At 38.9% G+C, this 20,215-nt stretch overlaps 1 protein-coding gene across 2 annotated transcripts; it reads left to right on the forward strand.

The window, feature by feature from the left end:
- Positions 1 to 312: 312 nt before the first annotated feature.
- On the forward strand, positions 313 to 19,233 carry ncaldb (neurocalcin delta b). Of its 2 annotated transcripts, none has more exons than XM_037795323.1 (4): positions 313 to 532; positions 12,482 to 12,912; positions 15,563 to 15,668; positions 17,209 to 19,233. In XM_037795323.1, exons 2-4 carry the CDS (start codon positions 12,535 to 12,537, stop codon positions 17,301 to 17,303), a joined length of 579 nt encoding a protein of 192 aa, XP_037651251.1. In that variant the 5' UTR covers positions 313 to 532; positions 12,482 to 12,534; the 3' UTR covers positions 17,304 to 19,233. The 2 variants fall into 2 exon arrangements, with proteins under 2 accessions (XP_037651251.1, XP_037651252.1); XM_037795324.1 differs by lacking the exon at positions 313 to 532 and adding an exon at positions 885 to 1,032.
- The last annotated feature ends 982 nt before the right edge of the window (positions 19,234 to 20,215 follow it).

Consider the following 20,215-nt stretch of genomic DNA (forward strand, 5'->3'; position numbering starts at 1 on the left):
ATTTATTTTTATCATTTATTTTATATATATATATATATATATATATATATATAATTTATTTTTATTATTTATTATATATATATATTTTCCTGAGATATTTAGAAAATATTACAAAGCATGTCAACTTTACTACACTGCCAGTCTTTAATACTATAGAACTACTAGTACTTATTTTTATATTATAAATTTATTACAACTTTAGTGTGAATGTTTTACTAATGGGTGCTGGGGTTCTTGTTGCCAGGACAACGCTGCTTCCTATTGGCCGTCACCGCCGCACCACGTGACTTGGAGTGTTGACGTCACGCAGAGAGTCTGCAGAGAGCTGAGCTGAGCTGAGTGTTTGCAGCAGCAGCAGAACAAGTCTGGCACAGTTTGGACTGAGAGCAGCCTGGAGAAACTACAGATCCTGAGTGGCCCCCCCCTGCAACCTGTTGCACCCCCACCTTGTCTCTGAAACTTTTTACCCTTCGAGGTAATGGACTATTAGACTTTTTAACAGGATCCTCCACAGCAGCAACATAGAAGAGAGGTAAGTTGCTCATGTGTCCCTCCCTCGCAGTTTGTCCGCTTCCTGTTGTACTTTTTCCTTTTTTTTTTTTTGCATACAGCTCAGGTGAGGTAAGTTTACAGGTTGTTATTCACAACTTATTCCTCTGCATAATATAACAGAAATTTACACATTTTTTTTCCATAACTTTTGCAGCATTACAAGATGCTTTAGCAGAGGATAAAGCTTTATTTCTAATCGGATGATGAGGCTGCTTCTTCTGGCTCTAAATGCACCCCTGAGAGGAGCTGGTAGAGGTGCTTGTTGTCTTCACACACTCTCTCTCTACCATATTTAATTGCTAGAATGAGTGAGGACAGGAAGTGAAAAATGAGTCCTGCTACCACACAAGGCTGAGTGAGGCAGGTATCTAATTTCAGCAAATACACATCAGTCAGTCAGTCAGTCAGTCAGTCAGTGTGGATTCAAGCAGGAGAGAGGAGGTGTAGCATTATTGGACTGGTGGTGCTTTACCTTGGCAAGTGAGTTGAAATGTTTGTTTTTACTGTGAATGAATAGGTCCACTCATTATATATTCAGTATAACAGTGTTATATAGTGTGATATGTGTTTTCATGTTTTAATGAGCTGACAATCTTGGGAGCTTCAAGGCATTGCATGTTATAAAATAGTACTAAAAAATTCAGAAACAAAGGACATGGAAGGAAAAGTAGCAGTCAAAATAATGCTGAAAAGATCAAATAGTTGACAAAGATTTAAAGTATTTTATCAAGCTAAAGCATTTGCAGGTTCCAGCTTCTTAAATGTGAGGATTTGTAGCTTTTGTTTTTAGTATTTTTTATAATATATATAAGATATATTTACAACTTTTTTTGTAACTGGAGCAATAAAATTACAATTTAATCCATTATTTTTAATCATTCTAACATTAATTTTTGTAGATTAATCCATTGTTTAGTCAGAAAAGGTGGGGGAGAAGATGTCCATCGCAATTTCTCTTGAGCCCAAAGGTGAATCTTCAGTCCCAAAGATACATGCAATATACAACAAATAGAGCTGAAGCAGTTAGTCGATTAATCATCCATCTTTAATTGTAGACAAATACTTAATTTATCAAGTAAAACTGCCAAATTGCAAGATTCACTTGTTCCATCTTCTCAAATGTGAGAATTAATTTCCTTTTTTTATTATACAGTGTATAGGCTTAATAATTAAACCAAAAAAACATTTGACAAATTAATCAGTAATGAAAATACTCATTAGTTGCAACCCTTCATTAAACTGCTTGGTTTCAGGTTTCCATTAGACAGTCATGCAGCTAAAGTGAGCTAAAGATTGCTGCCTCTGAAAGTGGCATGTTGTATTAAGAGGCCCTCTGTTCAAATTGACTTTTCTTTGGTGGCTTGTAGTAATTGAATGGCACTGGTTTGGTTTTGATGTGGGATGTAAACAAGAACCCGCAGCTGGATTTCCTCTGGCGGTCCCTGTGAAGTGTTCACAAAGTGATCAGAGCGGGCGATGATGTGAAAAGACGCGAGTGGACACAGAAAGAGAAAAACTAACTCTGAAAATGACCTCTTGTAGTTTTTCTATCTTTAAAGCTCTGTGGCTTCCAAACGTTTGATTATGTTTTTTAGGAAATTTCCACCAAAACTGAAGTGAAATACTCTTCTCCTCTTCTCCTCTTCTCCTCTTCTCACCTCAGGCAGCCAACACCACATGGCAAGAAAAGTTTAAAGACCTGCGGAGGTGCTGCTGACACAAGGGTGGAGTCGAGATAATGGCCCCCTTGGTGTCAACAGCATCCCTCCAAACATTTCAAGATGCTGAACTCTTACAAACATGCGCTATATTTGAACAGATGTTCTATTTTGGTGTGCGTGGGTTTGTTTTGGGCCAGACTGACCACACTGGCAGCATCCCTCTGTAGTTATGCTCGTCTGTGCGGCACTTGGTGCTCTTTTTGAATTAAATTAGACCTTTTTTTAGACCGGGAGAGTGATCGGAAGAAAGCAAGGATGAGTGGAAGATTAAACTGAAGGAGGAAGAGAGAGCTGAGATAAAGAAATAGATCCCGGCCTGTCACACAGATAACATTTTGGATAGAAATCCGCATTTCACACATGCTGTGCAGCAGATATCACCGGCAGAGAGGGGTGGGAGTTGTTTAGTCATCGGACAGATTGACATTTCCATCTCTGTAGCCTTTGTCTTTACAACAGGCTGTTTCAGAGAGAGGCACATTTAGATATTCAGTGCAAAGTAAACAGCACTCTCCTCGTGCAATCAGTGATAATTTGCTGCGAGCAAGTGTGTGTGTGTGTGTGTGTGTGTTTGTCCAATCCCGAGTCTGTTGCAGCTCTGCCTGCCTTCTTGCAGTTGTTGTCAGTGACACTTTTTTATCTTGTTCTCATTCGCTCCCTCATAATGGCTTCTCTGTCATGATTGTGGTTTTCTGCAACGCCTTGACGCACGAAGCTCTCCGGCTGACAATGGGAGCTCATGTGTGCTGCATTATGATGAAGTTGCTGCCTTTGGGTTTCTCAAAGAGAGGATGGATGGGATTTAGAGAAGTAAAGAAATGGTTAAAGTAAAGAAACAGTTTTTAAAATGTAATTCACGAAAATCACATTTGAAACTATGAAATGTCCAGAAATTGCACCGATGTTTTGAGTCGTATTGACAGCTGTGTTGGAGCATTTCCCCGATATTCACATTCCACTGATGTCCATTGGAGTGACAGATAGAGGCAGTAATGAAGGTAGCACTGTGATAAACGCAATTATTAAGGAAGTGTAAGAGGAAGTCGTGGCTATTTTTAGAGCTGTTGCTATGAAAGTTTGTGTTTTTAAGAGTGATTTGACCTTCAGCCTCAGTTTGATGTGTCTTATGTTTGCACTCCTGTGGAGGAAGCTGGCTGCAACTCATGACTCATTATAGACCAATGTGCTGATTATTTTCTCTATTAATCATTTAGTCTAATATTCTAATTTTCAGAGCTGATTCCTTGTTTTGTCCGACCATCAGTCCAAAAACCCAAAGACAGTTAATTTACTATCATGTATGACAAAGGAAAGCAGGAAACCCTCAAATTGGAGAAGCTGAAACTAAAGAAAGTTGATTGAAAAATGATTGAAAAGATAATCAAAAAATAGTTTCCGCTCTAAACTGAAAGGATGTTTATGTCACAAGACTGATGGCATCAAAGTCAGCAAGATTACTTTCACTGTTAGTCACTGCAGCCTACTATTATCTCACTTTCTAATCTTTTTATATTAGCTGTTCTGCTGAAGATGTTAGTTTCCCCCAGACAGACTCTGGTACAGATTGGACCACCAGTAGACCAGCCCTGACCTTACACTAAATAACACAGCAGATAGAGTTGCAGCCAGATATTCAAGGAGCCTCTAAAGCACGCTACGCTGAACAGCGCTCGTCACGATACTCTGTAACGTGAGCATAGGTTGCTCCCAAAGCTATGCGGTGCTGCTGCTGCAGCTTTCGATGGTGGTTTGAAATGTGCTGCTGATCAGATGTGTGATCGCAGATGGGGCAGCAGCAAGAAGATGGTTACAGAGAGAGATGTGTACGGTGTGTCGAGATGTTGAGGAGAGCAGCAGGGCATCGTTTTTAGATCTCGTAAAATTTGAGCCAGAATGTCACAAGTGAGAAACCAACAAGCCTGTCACCTCGTAGCTCATACGTGCAAAACTTATGAGATTAATGGCTAACACTTTTTCTACTGAGAACACATACTACAAGCTTTCTGTGCTCAACACTAGAGGCTAGTTTCAGGTGTGATAACCGCCCTGACATGACTTCGATGGGCTCAACATACTGCAGGTGGAGTCTGCAGCTGCTCACATGCTCGATGAGATTTAAGTTAGAGGTGAAAAGAGTGGTCTTGAGTTGAGTCTTGGATGTGCTGCAGGATCTCACTCGTGTTGGTAGAAAGTTTGTCAGTTTTTGTCATCCTGCACTGTAATTAACTGCACTTTAATTACACCGATGTCGATCTCAGGCAGAGCGTCCAGAGTCACAGTTGTGATGCCAACCAACATCGTTTTTGTGCGTTAACAGCTATCTAACTGCAGGATTTATTTAATTTGGGAGGACATGGATTCTACATTGTGAGAGTACTTTCGCACTAACATATATTTGTCACCTTTTGTGCATCAACTAGAAGACAGAAAATAAATCAGCTAAAAAAAATTGATAATCGATTAATTGTTGATTTTAATTGTTGATTAAGTCATTTCAAAAAGCAAAAAATTACAAAGAAATCTCTGATTTCAGCTTCTCAAGTGTGAGTTTTTGATGGTTTCTTTTAGGGCTGCAACTAATGATTATTTTCATTGTCAATTAATCTGTTGGTTATTTTCTCGATTAGTTGTTTGGTTTATAAAATGTCAGAAAATGGTGAAAAATATCAATCAGTGTTTCCCAAAGCCCAAGATGACGTCCTCAAATTTCTAGTTTGTCCACAACTCAAAGATATTCAGTTTACTGTCATAGTGGAGTAAAGAAACCAGAAAATATTCACAGTTAAGAAGCTGGAATCAGAGAAAAAATTACTCAAACCAATTTAATCGATTATCAAAATAGTTGTTTACATCCACTAATTGATTAATTGTTGCAGCTCTAATCTAACAGCATGAAAATGTTCTCCACCTACCAACATCTTTATTTAATTTACACACTTAAACATGGGAGGACATGGATTCTACATTATGAAAGTACTTTCACACTATTTGTCACATTTTGTGCCTCAACTAGAAGACAGAAAATAAATTGGCTACAAATTTGATAATTGATTATCAGTTCTAGTCTTGCAATCTAATCTTCCTTGAAAAAAAAAAAAAAAATCACTGATTTCAGCTCATCAAGTGTGAATTTTTGATGGTTTCTTTCCATGCTGCTGTAAACCTGTTGTTGTACTCTGTTAATGAAACGCGCAACTCTGAGCTCTTGCAAAAACAGATGATGCGAAACAGAATTACTCGCTTATATAGCAGAGAAGAAAGAGAGTGGTTGTGATGTCGCAGTCCTCGAAAATCATGTGTCTGTGTGGTGTGTTGCCTGAAATCAAAATCGCATTTGAATCTTGACTCGAGCTGCTGCTTCCCAGGTTTGTTCCAATTCGTCCTCGGCTGAACCGGTCTAATCTGAGGTGGGTAAAGTTGTCGTTTTTAATATTATCGCAGCTGAGCTGAAACATAATTATTTAATTTTGACCTGTGGGTGAATATCAGATTGCAGATCTTGCGGGTCTAATAATTGCTTGCCTGTTAGGTGGAGAATGTCCGGCCTCAGCTCTGCAGCCCGATCACAGACGGATCATGTTGCATTATGAATGTATCATTCATAAACTCGCTATCTGCGATCGGTGCTCTTTCAGTCACTCTGGCTCTCTGTTGGATTTCTCGTACTCTCTCTCTCTCTCTCTGGGATTATCTGAAGGACCTTTGGGTTAAGATTTACCTGAAGGATATAAACGGAGACTTCTGCCTGTTACGTAAGTTGGCAACAAGATGTTCTAGGATGAGTGTCGTGTCGAGGGCCTTTGATTCAAGCAGCTAGATGAACGAGTCAACCGTTCAGCTGCTGCAGGACAAACATATTGGCTTCACAGTTGTGTGGGATTTTGTCTTCTTTACTAGAAGTAAATAGATTGTCTCTTCAAAATGAAACTCAGGTAATTTTCTGTAGCAATGATTATCGAAAAGTGTCGAGTACTGAGAGTTGGGATCAAATACTTGGTCAGTTTTTAACTCAGTTTTTACTCATTTAAATTAAGAAACAACTATTTTATTTAGGTAAAGTTCTTAAACACTGATTCCTTGAGCAATTAGGCATTTGTTGTTAATTGAAAAAAAGGGTTAAACCTGTTTATGTTCCCCAAACTAACATATCGAAAAAGTACTGAACCAGCATCGAGGCTCAGGTATCGTATTAGCACCAACGTTAAAACAGTGTTACGTAGCCCTGAATGCTTGCTTTAATGCCTTTGTCTTCGATTGGAAACCATTCATATTGAACAAATATTAAAGCTGAAATAACTAGTTGATTAATTGATCGACCGAAAAAAATAATCTGCACCTATTTTGATAATCTATGAGTCATTTGCTCAAGCAGGAATGCCATCTGGTTCCAGCTCAAATGAGATGATTTGTTGCTTTACTTTTTTTTATATGTGATAGTCAATTTAATGGGTTTGGTCTGTTGGTTGGACAAAACAAACATTTGAAGAGATGCCCCATGAGCAAGCACTCGGTGCGACAGTGGCAAGAACATATCCCCTTTAACGGGCAGAACCAGGGTGTCGGTGGGCGGCCGTCTGCCTCGACCGTTTGGGTTGAGAGAGAAATTAAGTCATCTTGGTGCCTTTTTTATATTTTCAGACATACTATAGACCATGCCATTTATCAAGAAAATAATCTACAGATTAATCAATAATGACAATAATTGTTTGTTACAGGCCCTATTTCTATTTCATGGAAATGAAAACCAGATGTTTTCTTGATGTGTAGCTGTTGGATGAGACATTTGATAATTGAACTTGGTGCCACTGATGATGACGTGTCATGATGTCTTTACTTGAATATGATGCAGCCTTGTTGTTGTTGGTTTTAGCAGTTAAAGTCCTGCAGGTTGATCTTGTCATCTGCTAAACGTCTCAAACACTGAACAACATGTCGGTGTTATTAGAAACAGAAAGCGACAGCCTGTCCTCTGCTGGATTATACCTGCACATGCTGAGGTCACCTGCTCTATCTCAGGCCCGTTCTCCTCTCAGACGCACTCACGAGGTTTAAGTGCCTGGTGTTCTCTCACTTGTCTTGATCTTAAGAGATGATCGTGGTAGAGAGACAACCACGTGACCTGTCCACTTGTCAAAGAGCCTCTGTTATGTAACAGCGCCTTCAGAGGTCTGCCAGCAACAGCAGCAGCAGCAGGTAAGAGTCTTAACGGTTAATTGTAGGCGGTGATCTCTGAGAGCCAGGAATAGCTGAGTTCTTAGGGATGACTAGTTGAGGGGATGTTCAGTGGAGGTCTGAGCTCTCATCCCATCATTTCTTCTTTTAAAATATCAGCCAGGAGAGAGAGAGGGACGGGGTGCAGTGTTAGCACACAACAACTTCTACCCATACATACTGCACACATGCAACAATACCTGTATGTCTGTGGGAGGAAACGAAAACCCACAGGGAGTGACATGCAAACTCAACACAGAAACTACACCCAGCCGTGTAGTCTAAAAACTAGCAAAACAAATTCCATTAAATGTCAGAAAACAGTGAAAATTGGGCATTATAATATGTTGTTGTAAAGCCAATTAACCTCCGCTCCCTCATGTAGAGGAATGGGGAGAGAAACATTTTAGTCGGCTCTGTTTGTGTAAATAGTCTGGCTGAACAGAGTCGGTATGATTAGAGCCGCAGCTGAAAACAAACAATTACACAAGCCGACAGTCTGCACAGAAAGTTAATTAAATGCTGTTGTGAATCAAAGGCGGCATGTAAAGTAATATGTTGTTTCTCTTTTGACAACTCGCTGCCAAAAACAAAAAAATGATTGTATAGGCAGTAATTATGACAACGCAGCGTCAATAATCATCGGAAATGCTCCACAATCCATTAGAAAATATAAATGCAGAGTATGTGACGATCCCGGTCTCAGCATGAAACAAAGAATGAGTGTATGAATGAAATGGGATGACGTGGAGTTGTTGAATGACATTAGGGCTGCAACTAATGATTATTTTCATTGTAGATTAATCTGTTGATTATTTTCTTGATTAATCGATTAGTTGTTTTGGTCTATAAAATGTCAGAAAATGGTGAAAAATGTCAACCAGTGTTTCCCAAAGCCCAAAATGACGTACTCAAATGTCTTGTTTTGTCCACAACTCAAAGATATTCAGTTTACTGTTATAGAGGAGTAAAGAAACCAGAAAATATTCACATTTAAAAAGCTGGAATCAGAGAATTTGGACTTTTCTTTCTCGAATTATCAAAATAAATGGCGATTAATTTAGTAGTTGACAACTAATCGATTGATTGTTGCAGCTCTAGATGACAGTCTAATGTGAGTGTGTGTGTTTTAAGGTAAATTGACTGAGCTGGTTTTGAGTTTTGAGTTGCATTTTTATGCATTTAGACTTTAAATGAGTGATGTAAGACCCTAAGTTGGTTGTGATAAGGCTTTCTAAAAAACATGACAAACCACTGTGAGCTCGCAATGCAATCTAGATATCATATTCACTGTATTTTGGGATTTTATGTGGAAAGTTTTAGCTTAATATTTATTTTCTTTATATAAAGTGTTTTATGTTTTGTGTATTTTATGTTCAGATCTGTGTGGAAGACAAATTTCCCTCTGGGACAATATAGTGTAGGTTGATGTTGAATACAGGAGAGGACACATTTAACTTTCCTTGTGTAATCTTAAAGTAACCTGATTTCAAACCGTTATTTTCACTGTGTGCTGCTGCTGCTACGTAACAGCTTCTATCATGGTCAAATGGCAAATCTAATTGAACAAGTAACAAATTCATTTGCTAAATCAGCTGACAAGTATGTGCTGCTGGCTTGTTTTAGTTGTACAATCTGTTTAAAATAGGAACACTAATACTTGAATTTACACTCTGAAGATTTATTTTTCAAATGATGCCAATGGATAATACACAATATTTTTCCCCAGAAAAAAACGCATATTTCCTGACCTTTGCTCTGGTTGAAATAGACCTTCTTTTTTTTTACATCAGACATGTTGACATGTCACGATAGGTGTAAATAATGATATAATTACGACACAGTCCATTTGGGTGCTTCACGGTCCTCGTATTGTGCACGCTGGGACACTTAAATTGAACACCTGTGTAGGTATGTTCATGGGAATATTTCAGTGGTAAATTTAATTGAACTGCAACTAACAATTATTTTTTATTATTGATTAACTTGTGAATTATCTTCTTGATTAATCATTTGGTCTAAAAAAACATCAGAGTCACAGTAAAGAATGCCCATCACAATATCCTAGAGCACAAAGTGATGTCATTAAATGTCTTGATTTGTCCATCTTACAGTCCCAAACCCAAATTTACCAAATTTACTACAATGAAAGACTAAGGAAAGCAGCAAATTCTCACATTTTAGGATCAGAAATCATCAAATGTTGGATTTTTTGCTTGACAAATAGTAACCTACTAGCGCATTAGCTGGTACCTTCGGTTTAGAGCTGCAATGATTAATCGATTAGTTGTGAACTATTACATTAATCGCCAACTATTTTGATAACTGATTAATCGGTTTGAGTAATTTTCTAAGGAAAAAAAGTGTGAATATTTTCTGGTTTCTTTGTTCCTCTATGACATTTAACTGAATATCTTTGAATTGTGGACAAAACAAGACGTTTGAGGACGTCATCTTGGGCTTTGGGAAACACTGATAGACATTTTTCTGACATTTTATAGACCAAACAACTAACCGATGAATCGCAAAAATACTCAACAGAGTAATCGACAATGAAAATAATCATTAGTTGCAGCCCCAATTAAATGTCTTGTTTTGTCCAACTAACAGACCCAAACACAGAATTAGTCAATTTACTATAATAAAAGACTAAGAAAAGCAGCAACTTCTCACATTTTAGAAACTTGAACCTTCAAATGTTTGGTACTTTTGTTAGAAAAATGGCTCAAGCGATTAATAGATGATGAAAATAGTTACCTACTAGAATATTAGCGGATACCTTTTTGGATTTAATGTTGTAAACCGTCGCCATGCTGCCCCTCTCAGGTCGAGACTGTTTGCCTCTGTCTAATTTAAAGGCAGACACACTTCCAGTCTGTATATGAGCGGTTCACATTGGACCACCGCCGTGTAGCTGCTGCTGTGTTTTGTTCCAGTGTGTAAACAGGTGTTAATCTCCTTTTCACACCGCTCCAGCATTCACGCTGGCATTGAAGTGAACTATGGGTAACAGCAGGGAACTCATTAGAGGTGGCTGCCACATTGCTAGAGCCCATTGTTTACTCTCAGTTAATTAAAGGATTATAGCTGGCTGTTTATGGAACATGCGAGTGAGAAATAAAAGGGAAAAGAAGACCGCATCGTTGCATTAGCAGCTAACAAAACTAATGAAAATGCGGCGCTATTTAATTCAAACTGCAACCACTTCCTCACAAATCTACCTATTCATACAGCTTCACTTAAAATGCCTTTTATTGCAAAATCAATTTGTATAGACTAGTGTTTCTAAGACCCTCCGTTTGCTGTGAACTTGTCACTGAAGCAGCACTTTTCATTAACACTGAGTTCATTGTTATTGGCTAGAAGAGCATATTCTGACTGAAAAGCTTTACAGAAAAGTAAACATGATGGCAGGTCTTTATTAATCAGTCTTGATTAATTAATGCATCAGTGGGAAAAGCAAATTTAAGACAAGTCAAATGGGATTGTAAACACATTGCATATTTTATAATTTCATATTTTAGCTCTGGAGTCTTTAAACAAAGTAAGAGAAGCCACAGACACTGAGTGGATACTCAGAGGTGACAGGTCTTTATTTCCCTTCTCGGAACAAGCTACTTGTACAGTAATTTGCTTTGGCCTGTCCTGACATTGCTGATTTTATCTGTCATTATCCTCGGCTAAGCTTAGAACAGCTTCCCTCTTCCCTTTAGCCTGGAGAGCTCAGCAGCAGCTAGCGGTCTGACAGCGGAAAGTGCTAAGCACATTAGCTGCAGGTTTAAACGATGAACTGCGTCTTCTGTTGAGTGTTGCGGCTCCCTGTTCACTTTCTGCAACAACATCGTTACAGAGGAGAGTGATTTTTATCAGACACGCCATGTTGGATCAGCTCGGTGGCTCGTATGCATGTTTATTATATGCTTGGAAAGCATAAAACAAGTCGTACTTGAGGTTTACTACATATATCTATATCTTTTCCTGCAGGTTTTTATTTCAAAAGCCTTGTTAAAACCCAAACTAAGTCGATAAACTGTTAATTCAGAGGATGTGTATGCGTGTGTTGACGCATCAGCATCGTAGTTCCTGCAGGAAATGGAAGGTGCATCTGCAGAGATGCGTGCACACATTGGCATGAATTGGGGTTATCAACAGTGTGTGTGCTACACTGTTAGTGTGGGTGTAGTCTGTGTTGGTTGTGCACCATGAAAGCATTTGGTGGTCTCCTGTTGCAGGCGCATGGGAGACTGAAACTGGCTGAGCATGTGCACAAGACCGCATACTCAACGTTATCTCCGTGCTTTTCCTTTATCTAGTTTCATGATAACATTTACTTGCATTTTGTCATGAAACAGCAACAAACAAAATGAAAAAGATGAGTGCAGTTAAGATAAGAGAATCTCGCAGCTTACACCCAACTGTCGACTAAATTATCACCTTTTAAAAAAGACAAAATGAAAGCAAAAACTACATGTTTACTAAGTGAATGGAGAAGTTAATATAAAGAGATGATATGAAGAAAAACAATATATAATCCACAGTTTGCATTGAGTACTGTAAGCTTTTGTATATTTTCTATAATTTATAGTTTTCCTTTTTTAGAAGTCACAGGTTAATAGGAGTTTCAAACTGCTGGCAATCAACTCCCCAAGTTGACATCTCAGGACCTCATAACACTTCTACCCAATAACAGCTCTTTGTGATAACAACACTGTGATGTTAACAGCTCGAGTACACATAATGTTAGGGCACTTTGACATCCCAAAACTCCACACAGGGTTTCATGTTTCATGTTAACAACAAAAACTAGTTAGTACTAGCTAGTTAATCTATCTTTTTAAAGTGTGAAAGTGCATTCAGACTACGTTTTTTCCTTTTTACATCACTGTCCTCCCTACTCCTCTTGTATCAAAAAGGCTCAAGGTCATTTCAGATTAATTCTAACATCCGTTTTCTGTCCCCCTCTCTCTCTTTCTTTCTTTCTTCCTCACTGTCTGCAGTCTAAATCGCCGCTGCCCTCACATCACCCACAGCCTAAACAGAAGCAGCGACCATGGGCAAACAGAACAGCAAGCTCCGTCCCGACGTCATGCAGGACCTGATGGAGAACACGGACTTCACCGAGCACGAGATCATGGAGTGGTACAAGGGCTTCTTGCGGGACTGCCCCAGCGGCGCGCTCAACATGGAAGAGTTCAAGAAGATCTACGCCAACTTCTTCCCTTACGGAGACGCCTCCAAGTTCGCCGAACATGTCTTCCGCACGTTTGACGCCAACGGAGATGGGACCATAGACTTCAGGGAGTTCATCATCGCGCTGAGTGTGACCTCTCGTGGTCGGCTGGACCAGAAGCTGAAGTGGGCGTTCAGTATGTACGATCTGGACGGGAATGGATACATTAGCAAGGCGGAGATGCTGGAGATTGTATCGGTGGGTTTACTGTTACGGTCTAAAGTGTTTTTGTTCTGTTTTGGTTGCTTCTATCTTTATTTCCCTCCATCCTTCGTTCTCTTTCTGCCTCTCTAGCTTCATACAGCCCTCAGTCTTTCAGTGGCCATTGCATGCCATCATGGTAACGCCATGTTCCCTGGTCCTGAAACTCCTCCTGCAGTGAAGAAACATTTTGGCTCAGCCATCCACACCAGCTGCTGCATCATATATCCATCCTCTTCTATATTCTGCACCACAGCAGGAAAACCAGCCGCTGTGTAATTTTAGAAACCAGCAGTTCCTCTCGGGCCCTCAGACATCTCTAAATAAGACTTGACTGTGGTGTATTTCTAGAAGGGAGTGGTCCTCTCCTCATATTGACTCAGCAGCGCTACATCCAGCAGCTGTGTGGTTTTAGGAAGAGCAGCAGTCCCCCCCGTCGTTCCCTCAGCAGCTCCAGTGTTGCTTTTATTGGATAAACGGTTCAGACACACACCAGCAATCCCTTACACATGTTGTGACGTCCCACATCACGGTGCTGAATTGAGCAGAGTGCCAAAGAATGAGTAATCCCATTCTCCAATCAGTGTCCTTGTGAGCGGGTGTGTTTATGTCTAAGGATGCCTTGATACATCAGTCCAATAAAAGGCCTACATCTAATGATCTTTATCGATTAATCTATTTTAGGGCTGTCAAAGTTAACGCAATAATAACGCAAATTTGTTTTAACGTTACTAATTTCTTTAATGCATTAACGCAATCGATCTTTCGGAGGTTGTAGCGGGCTCAGTTGTAAAGCTAGAGGATGCTGAAGCAGCTAAAGATACTATATCAAACTATAAAACCTAAGGAATCTATTTAATTAATTTGTGATTAATCCTAATTAACTATGGACAATCATGCGATTAATCACGATTAAACACTTTAATCGATTGACAGCCCTAATCTATTTTTTGTTTTGTCTGACAAACAGTCCAAATCCCAAAGACATTAAATTTACAATATATAAAGCACCATAAAAGCAACACATCCTCGCATGCAAGAAGCTGTAACATGGCATTTTTTGCTTGATAACTTGCTTAAAATAATGAATTGAATTATTTTGTCAGTCGATTTAATCTACTAATTGTTTTAGCGCCTAGTGTAATATTATCCTTACTGCAAATATCTTGCTGATTGTTGAATTGAAGTCTCTGTGACCTTCTAGAGTTATCTTCCTCAATACAGCCGTCAAATTAGAAACAAAAAACAATAAAATGGCCTTAAGATAAAAAACAAACATACCCGTTCTTTTCTATTAATGACAATTAGTATTAAAAAAGGGCCTTATTTTCTATGTCTCTGTTCTATGTCAGCTCGTTTTCTGTCATTGTTGATATTTGTCTGTTTAGATACATGTGTCCATGTCCACTTTTGAATGTTTTTGTTGTTGTCTGTTTATATGTCGTCAAGGTGGCCTACTTATTCGCCCCTGCTTTTTTATTTATTTTTTATTTTTTTAAGTAATATTGTTTGACTAAGATTATTATTATTATGAGTATTATGACTTTTCTTTTCCTTTATTGTCTATTAGTTTGAAAAATAATAAAAACAAATTAAATGTATTCCTCCGAAGAGAGGGGGTGGTGGCGGGCCCCCTATAAAAAGGAAAAAAAGTAATAATAATAATGCCAATTACTCAATAAATAAATCATCAGCAGAAATGTTATTCATCATAATTAATTATTCTTTTATCCACTACAAATACCAAACATTTGATTACCCCTTTTCAAATGCCAGGAGCTGCTTATGTCTTATCATTGTTATGTAATTAAATACTTTAGATTTTATGTCTGCTGATCAGACATGGATTGATCAACTAATTTTAAAAAATCAATACACTAACTAACTTATAATGAAGAAAATAACTGATACCTGCAGCCCTAATCACCATCTCGGTAGTGTGTGTGTGTATATGATGGATGCAGATGTGCACAGCTGCTCCTCTGCATTGCTGTTTGGACAGATGATCCGACAAACTCTAAATCATCATGAGGAACATTTCAAATGTTCTACGGTTAAAGTTTCTAATAGAAAGGTGTGACGGGGAAAAACAAAAGTTAGCAGCAATATAGATAAAATACTAACAGCTTCAGCTTTTACGTATCTCAGGAAACATGAACAGTGAAGCAAACACATTCACTTTTCTTGATTTATCATCTATTTAAAAACCTAACCTGCATCTTTTAGACATGAATACTTCCTGTTTGTTTCTGTGCAGTCAAATCAGGCCCCAGAGCCAAACACAAATGAAAGTAATCCTTTATCTCTCTTCCTCCCAGAGGAGGTAAGTTGATTGATGGGTCGTATATGTATTTCGCTGCACTTTTAAACAATCCAGCTGATGCAACCTTGCAGTTGTGCTTCTGGCAGGAATAACTGATATGCAACGTGATCAGACTGTAGACGCTTTATCGTTGGAGTTTTTAAACTGAGATATCTGCTATTTAAAATGTATTACGCCCACTTTTACAAAGTTATAGTTTAAAGAAAGGAGGTTAGTTTAGGTGATTTAACACACCAGAACGACCGTCTTTACAGATGCAGTCAGAAACATAAAAGCTTCCATACTGATTTATGGTTTCTTCCTCTCTGCTCCCTCTGTCTTCAGGCTATTTACAAGATGGTTTCCTCTGTGATGAAGATGCCTGAGGACGAGTCCACACCGGAGAAACGCACAGACAAGATATTCAGGCAGATGGACACAAATCGAGATGGTAAGCCTTCCTCAGACTTCCTGTCACTCTGCTGCAGTGTTTTCTGCTGAAACGGTAATTTTCTTTAACGCCTATAACTGAATGTGATTTCAACATCTTACTTTGGAAATCTATTCTATGAACACAGTGATCCATCATATATTATTCTGTTTGCTATTGTATTGCCACAGCGGTTCTCCAGCGTTCAATCAGCCCTAATTCATTTCAGTGACTGACACAAAATAGCCTGTTTAGAGCCTTGAACCTGCCCAGTTGTCATAAAAGAGCCCAAATTGCCTCTGGTCTCTGTGGATGATGTGAAATTAAGCATCATATCTCTTCACTTATGAACAGATGTAAGTTTTTACATGGCTTTTATCACAGAGCTACGACAAAGCTAGGAACAAAGTTTAGTAGTTGTAATAAACTGAAATGAGATTTTGATTTGTTGGTCAACCGTTATCAGTCACTGCATGTCGAGCTTACTGAACTCAGTATCAATCAAAATACACAGAGGAGAATATGGGCTGATTTATTGGAATATAGCCTAACTTTTTGTCAATGATCACAACCCACCAAAGTAAATAAAAATAAGTGGAAAGTCGCCCAACCTGGCAACACTGTAAAGGCCCAGACACACCAAACCGGCATCAAAGAATTAGCGCTGAGGAAGGCCGACCGTTGCGTCGCCTCACGTCACCTGTGTCTTTGCCAAAAAGTTGCACTCGAGCACATCGTAAAGACTACAGCCAACTATCACGTACGTTCTGCGCCTGCGTGAGATGAAATAACTCTGTATAAGTCTGTATTCGTCATTCAAAACGGGAAACCAAAATGCTGAGGATCTACAAGCCGTTGTTATGATACGTACATGAATTAAAGCAGCATTTGCGGACTATTTTCACACCACTCACCTCTTAGCTTCATTCCAGATGGCCATGTCGTTGTGAAAATATCCATCTATTAGACTGATGAAGATGAAAAATGAGAAGAGCCTTCTGTGTGTGCCCCCTTGACTTTACTCGTTGGCTTGCTTTCCTCACTTCCGCTTCTCTTCTCGTGCACTGATTCGTTTAAGCTGAACAGCCGATCAGAGTGATTTCTCTCACTGACGGGCTCCACCGCCGATTTAACATGTTTCATCGGCGGTGGAGCTCTCATTCAACATGTTGAATCGGCCAAAAAGCCTCTGACACGGGCAGACTACAGCCGACGGTGCCGGACACACCACAAAAAACTAGGATGACAGACGCTCGCCGACGGCCCGAAATTGGCCGACGGCTAATCGTCTGGCCTGGTGTGTCAGGGCTTTTAAACTCTGGTCAAATTCTGTACATGCACTCTAGCAGTCTAAATTGAAGCCATTTAACTCTAAAAATATTTCTATAAATATTATTTTAAAGACCTGTTAAAATAACTTGTCAACGTGTCACATCACCTCGAGGAAGATATGTGCTCTTTGTTTTCATTTAAGCTATTTTTGATCAGCTTAGCTCTGCTGTAACGATAAGCAAGACAATTAACCGGTAATCTGTCTCTCTCTCTCTCTCTCTCTCTCTAGGTAAACTGTCCCTTGAGGAGTTTGTTGAGGGAGCGAAGAACGATCCCTCCATCGTCCGGCTGCTTCAGTGCGATCCCAGCAGTGCTGGGCAGTAGAAAACTGGACTTTTTCCCATCGAAGTTTGATTCATTTAGCACATTTTCAAAATCTGACCTACCTGAGATTGTTGACGCTGTAGAGGCACATGCACACACACACACACACACTTAGACAACTGTAGATACTACAAATACCAAAGCCTGCTGCATATACAATCTGTCAGACACCCACACTCACATACTGTACATGTGCCTCTACGCCTGGTCAAAGGACTACAGACAACACGGGTCTCATATACGGTACAAATACAACTCAAAGGACTGGAATCCCATCAAAGACTTGTTAAACACTGAATCAAAGCTGTGCTGTCTCAGCCAGCGAAGATAATCCAACAGATTCTTGAGGTACATTGAGCCGAATCCAAGTTCGCTGTTTCTTTTTATTCTTTTATTTATTTTTTATTTTTTTGAAAGCATAATTCCTTATATAAAGGAACTCATGCTTATTTTGTTCTCTGTTAACTGACTCGGGGTTGTTGAGTGATGACGGACAAAGTATTGCAATCTAACTCCATGTTAACGCTGACTGAAGTGAAGTACGTGAGTCTGGGACGACAAGTGTTCACAGCTTACAGTATGTAGACAAGAGATCTGGGAAGTCTAGTTTTTAATAGAAGGATTTTAAAAGGACTGATTTTTTTTTTTACGTATATTTTGGAGGAATGTTACATCAAACCAAAACTGACTGAGATTTCTAAATGAAGGGGAATATTTAGACTACAGATTACATCCATCTGCTCTTTTCAAAGTGACTTTTTATGCCAAGTTCACACACAGATCTACACGCACACTTCACATAAACCTTCATTTTCCTGATGAATACATGAACTTGACATATGCATATAAACCGAGCTGTGATTCTCTTTCTTCAACAAGTGTATAAGCAAAAAAAAAAAAGAAAAAGTTAGATGTTATATGAATATATAGTATGTTACTTATATATTCTTTTACTCTGTGATCACATTGTGGCGATTTCCTGCAATGGAAGAGATTCACTTTAAACATTTTGACATATAAATTATTGGAATGTGATGATAAACATTTTCTTTTCTTTTACTTGACGAATATGATATGAAAGAAAAGTTGTACAGTATATTCACTCATATTTATGCTAGAAATGCTACAAAGGTGAGGACCACACATATTGCTATGCATTCAGCTTTGAATATCCACAGGTACGTTTAGTGTATGTAGCTTATTTTGTTCCCTTTTGAAAGAGAAAATGGATGCAGATCTCAGTTTGATCCCAAGCCGCCCCTCTACTGACATCATATTTCGCAGGAAGCACGTAAACAGTGGCAGTTTTTGTAAACGGTATGGCTTCAAATGGTGTCATAAAAGTGCAACAGTAACATCTGCAAATCAAAGGTTTTGTGCAAATGTGACTCTTTTGAATGTGCACCAAATTTGAAATACACATGTAATTGTAAGACAATTTGAGGGCTACTGTGACGATGGAGATACAACTACCAGAACCAAGCAGTGACATTGGTAGTGAGCAACAGCAGCATCCACCAAACCTCACTGTGTTTTTGTACGATTTAGCTCTTTACTGCTTCCATTCTGCTTAACGTTCACCATGCCTGTACCTGCTGGTCTGAAAACACCACGAGATGCAGTAGCCTTCGCAGGCGGATGAATGATTACTTCTGGGGGAATAATAATAGTTCAGTTCAAGTAGGCGATCAGGTACGTCAGTCTCACATTTCATTTCAATAGCATCTTGTGGTCAAGTGCCAAATGTAGATGATTTCAATAAAAGAGAAACAAACAGTATTGTATCCATTTATACTGTACAGTTGTTACTGTCGAACAAAATACTTTGTCACTGTATCATTTTGTAGATTTTGTATTGTTAACTTGCATTATGTGTGTTCTGTGTAGGATGTCCATTTTGTAATTCAAATAAAGACAAAATGGGGAAAAATTGCTTATTTTCTTTTTTCATATATGTTTATTAATAAAAACATAATCAGCCATGACAACTGTGTGACTCAAGAGATGTTTATGTTGCTTAGTCTAGACTTAAACAGCTAAATATTGGATGGATTGTCAATAAATTTCATGGTTTCCAGACAATAAATTCTGATGACTTTTCCCTCAAAAAAACACCATGTGATTCATATTTTGCTTGTTTTGAGTTCAAAATTAAAGGATGAATTGCCATGAAATTTTCATTCAATTCATGTTTCACACAGGATGAATTGTAATACATTTTGTGACTTCTCTTATAGCACCATCATGACCAAAATGTTTATTCCCATTGGCGGTAACGCAACTCTAAAGCTGGTTTGCCAACCGCCAATAAAACAGTAAAGAAGAAGAAGACGTCTCTTCCCATCATCGTCCATTGGCACATGGTAGCATGCTGGTAACCCTTAGATGGTGAACATGCTAACCTGCTAAACGATGGAAACCTGTGCCTACAGCCTCATAGCGCCACCATAATGTAAAACATTGTCCAATAAGTTGGTTTATTAGTAAATACCAGCAAAACAAATGACAAATTTCCCATCAGCCTCAGCTAACTTTGTTAATGTTAGCATGCTAGAACAGCAAACATGGAGATGTTGAACATGTGAACCGCACCCTAAAAAGCCAAGATACAATTTCAGTGAAAATAGTAGGACGTAAAATAGTTTCTGTACTGCTCCTTGTCGGTGTATACCTGTTTAACATCAGTATGTTAGTGTTGTCATTGTACACACTCACCGGCCACTTTATTAGGCACACCTGTTCAATTGCTTGTTAAGACAAATAGCTAATCAGCCAATCACATGGCAGTAACTCAATGCATTACGTCATCTAGACGTGGTGAAGACGACTTGCTGAAGTTCAAACCGAGCATCAGAATGGGGAAGAAAGGGGATTTAAGTGACTTTGAACGTGGCATGGTTGTTGGTGCCAGA

The sequence above is a fragment of the Sebastes umbrosus genome, chromosome 15, assembly GCF_015220745.1.
Source record: "Sebastes umbrosus isolate fSebUmb1 chromosome 15, fSebUmb1.pri, whole genome shotgun sequence".
NCBI lineage: Eukaryota > Metazoa > Chordata > Actinopteri > Perciformes > Sebastidae > Sebastes > Sebastes umbrosus.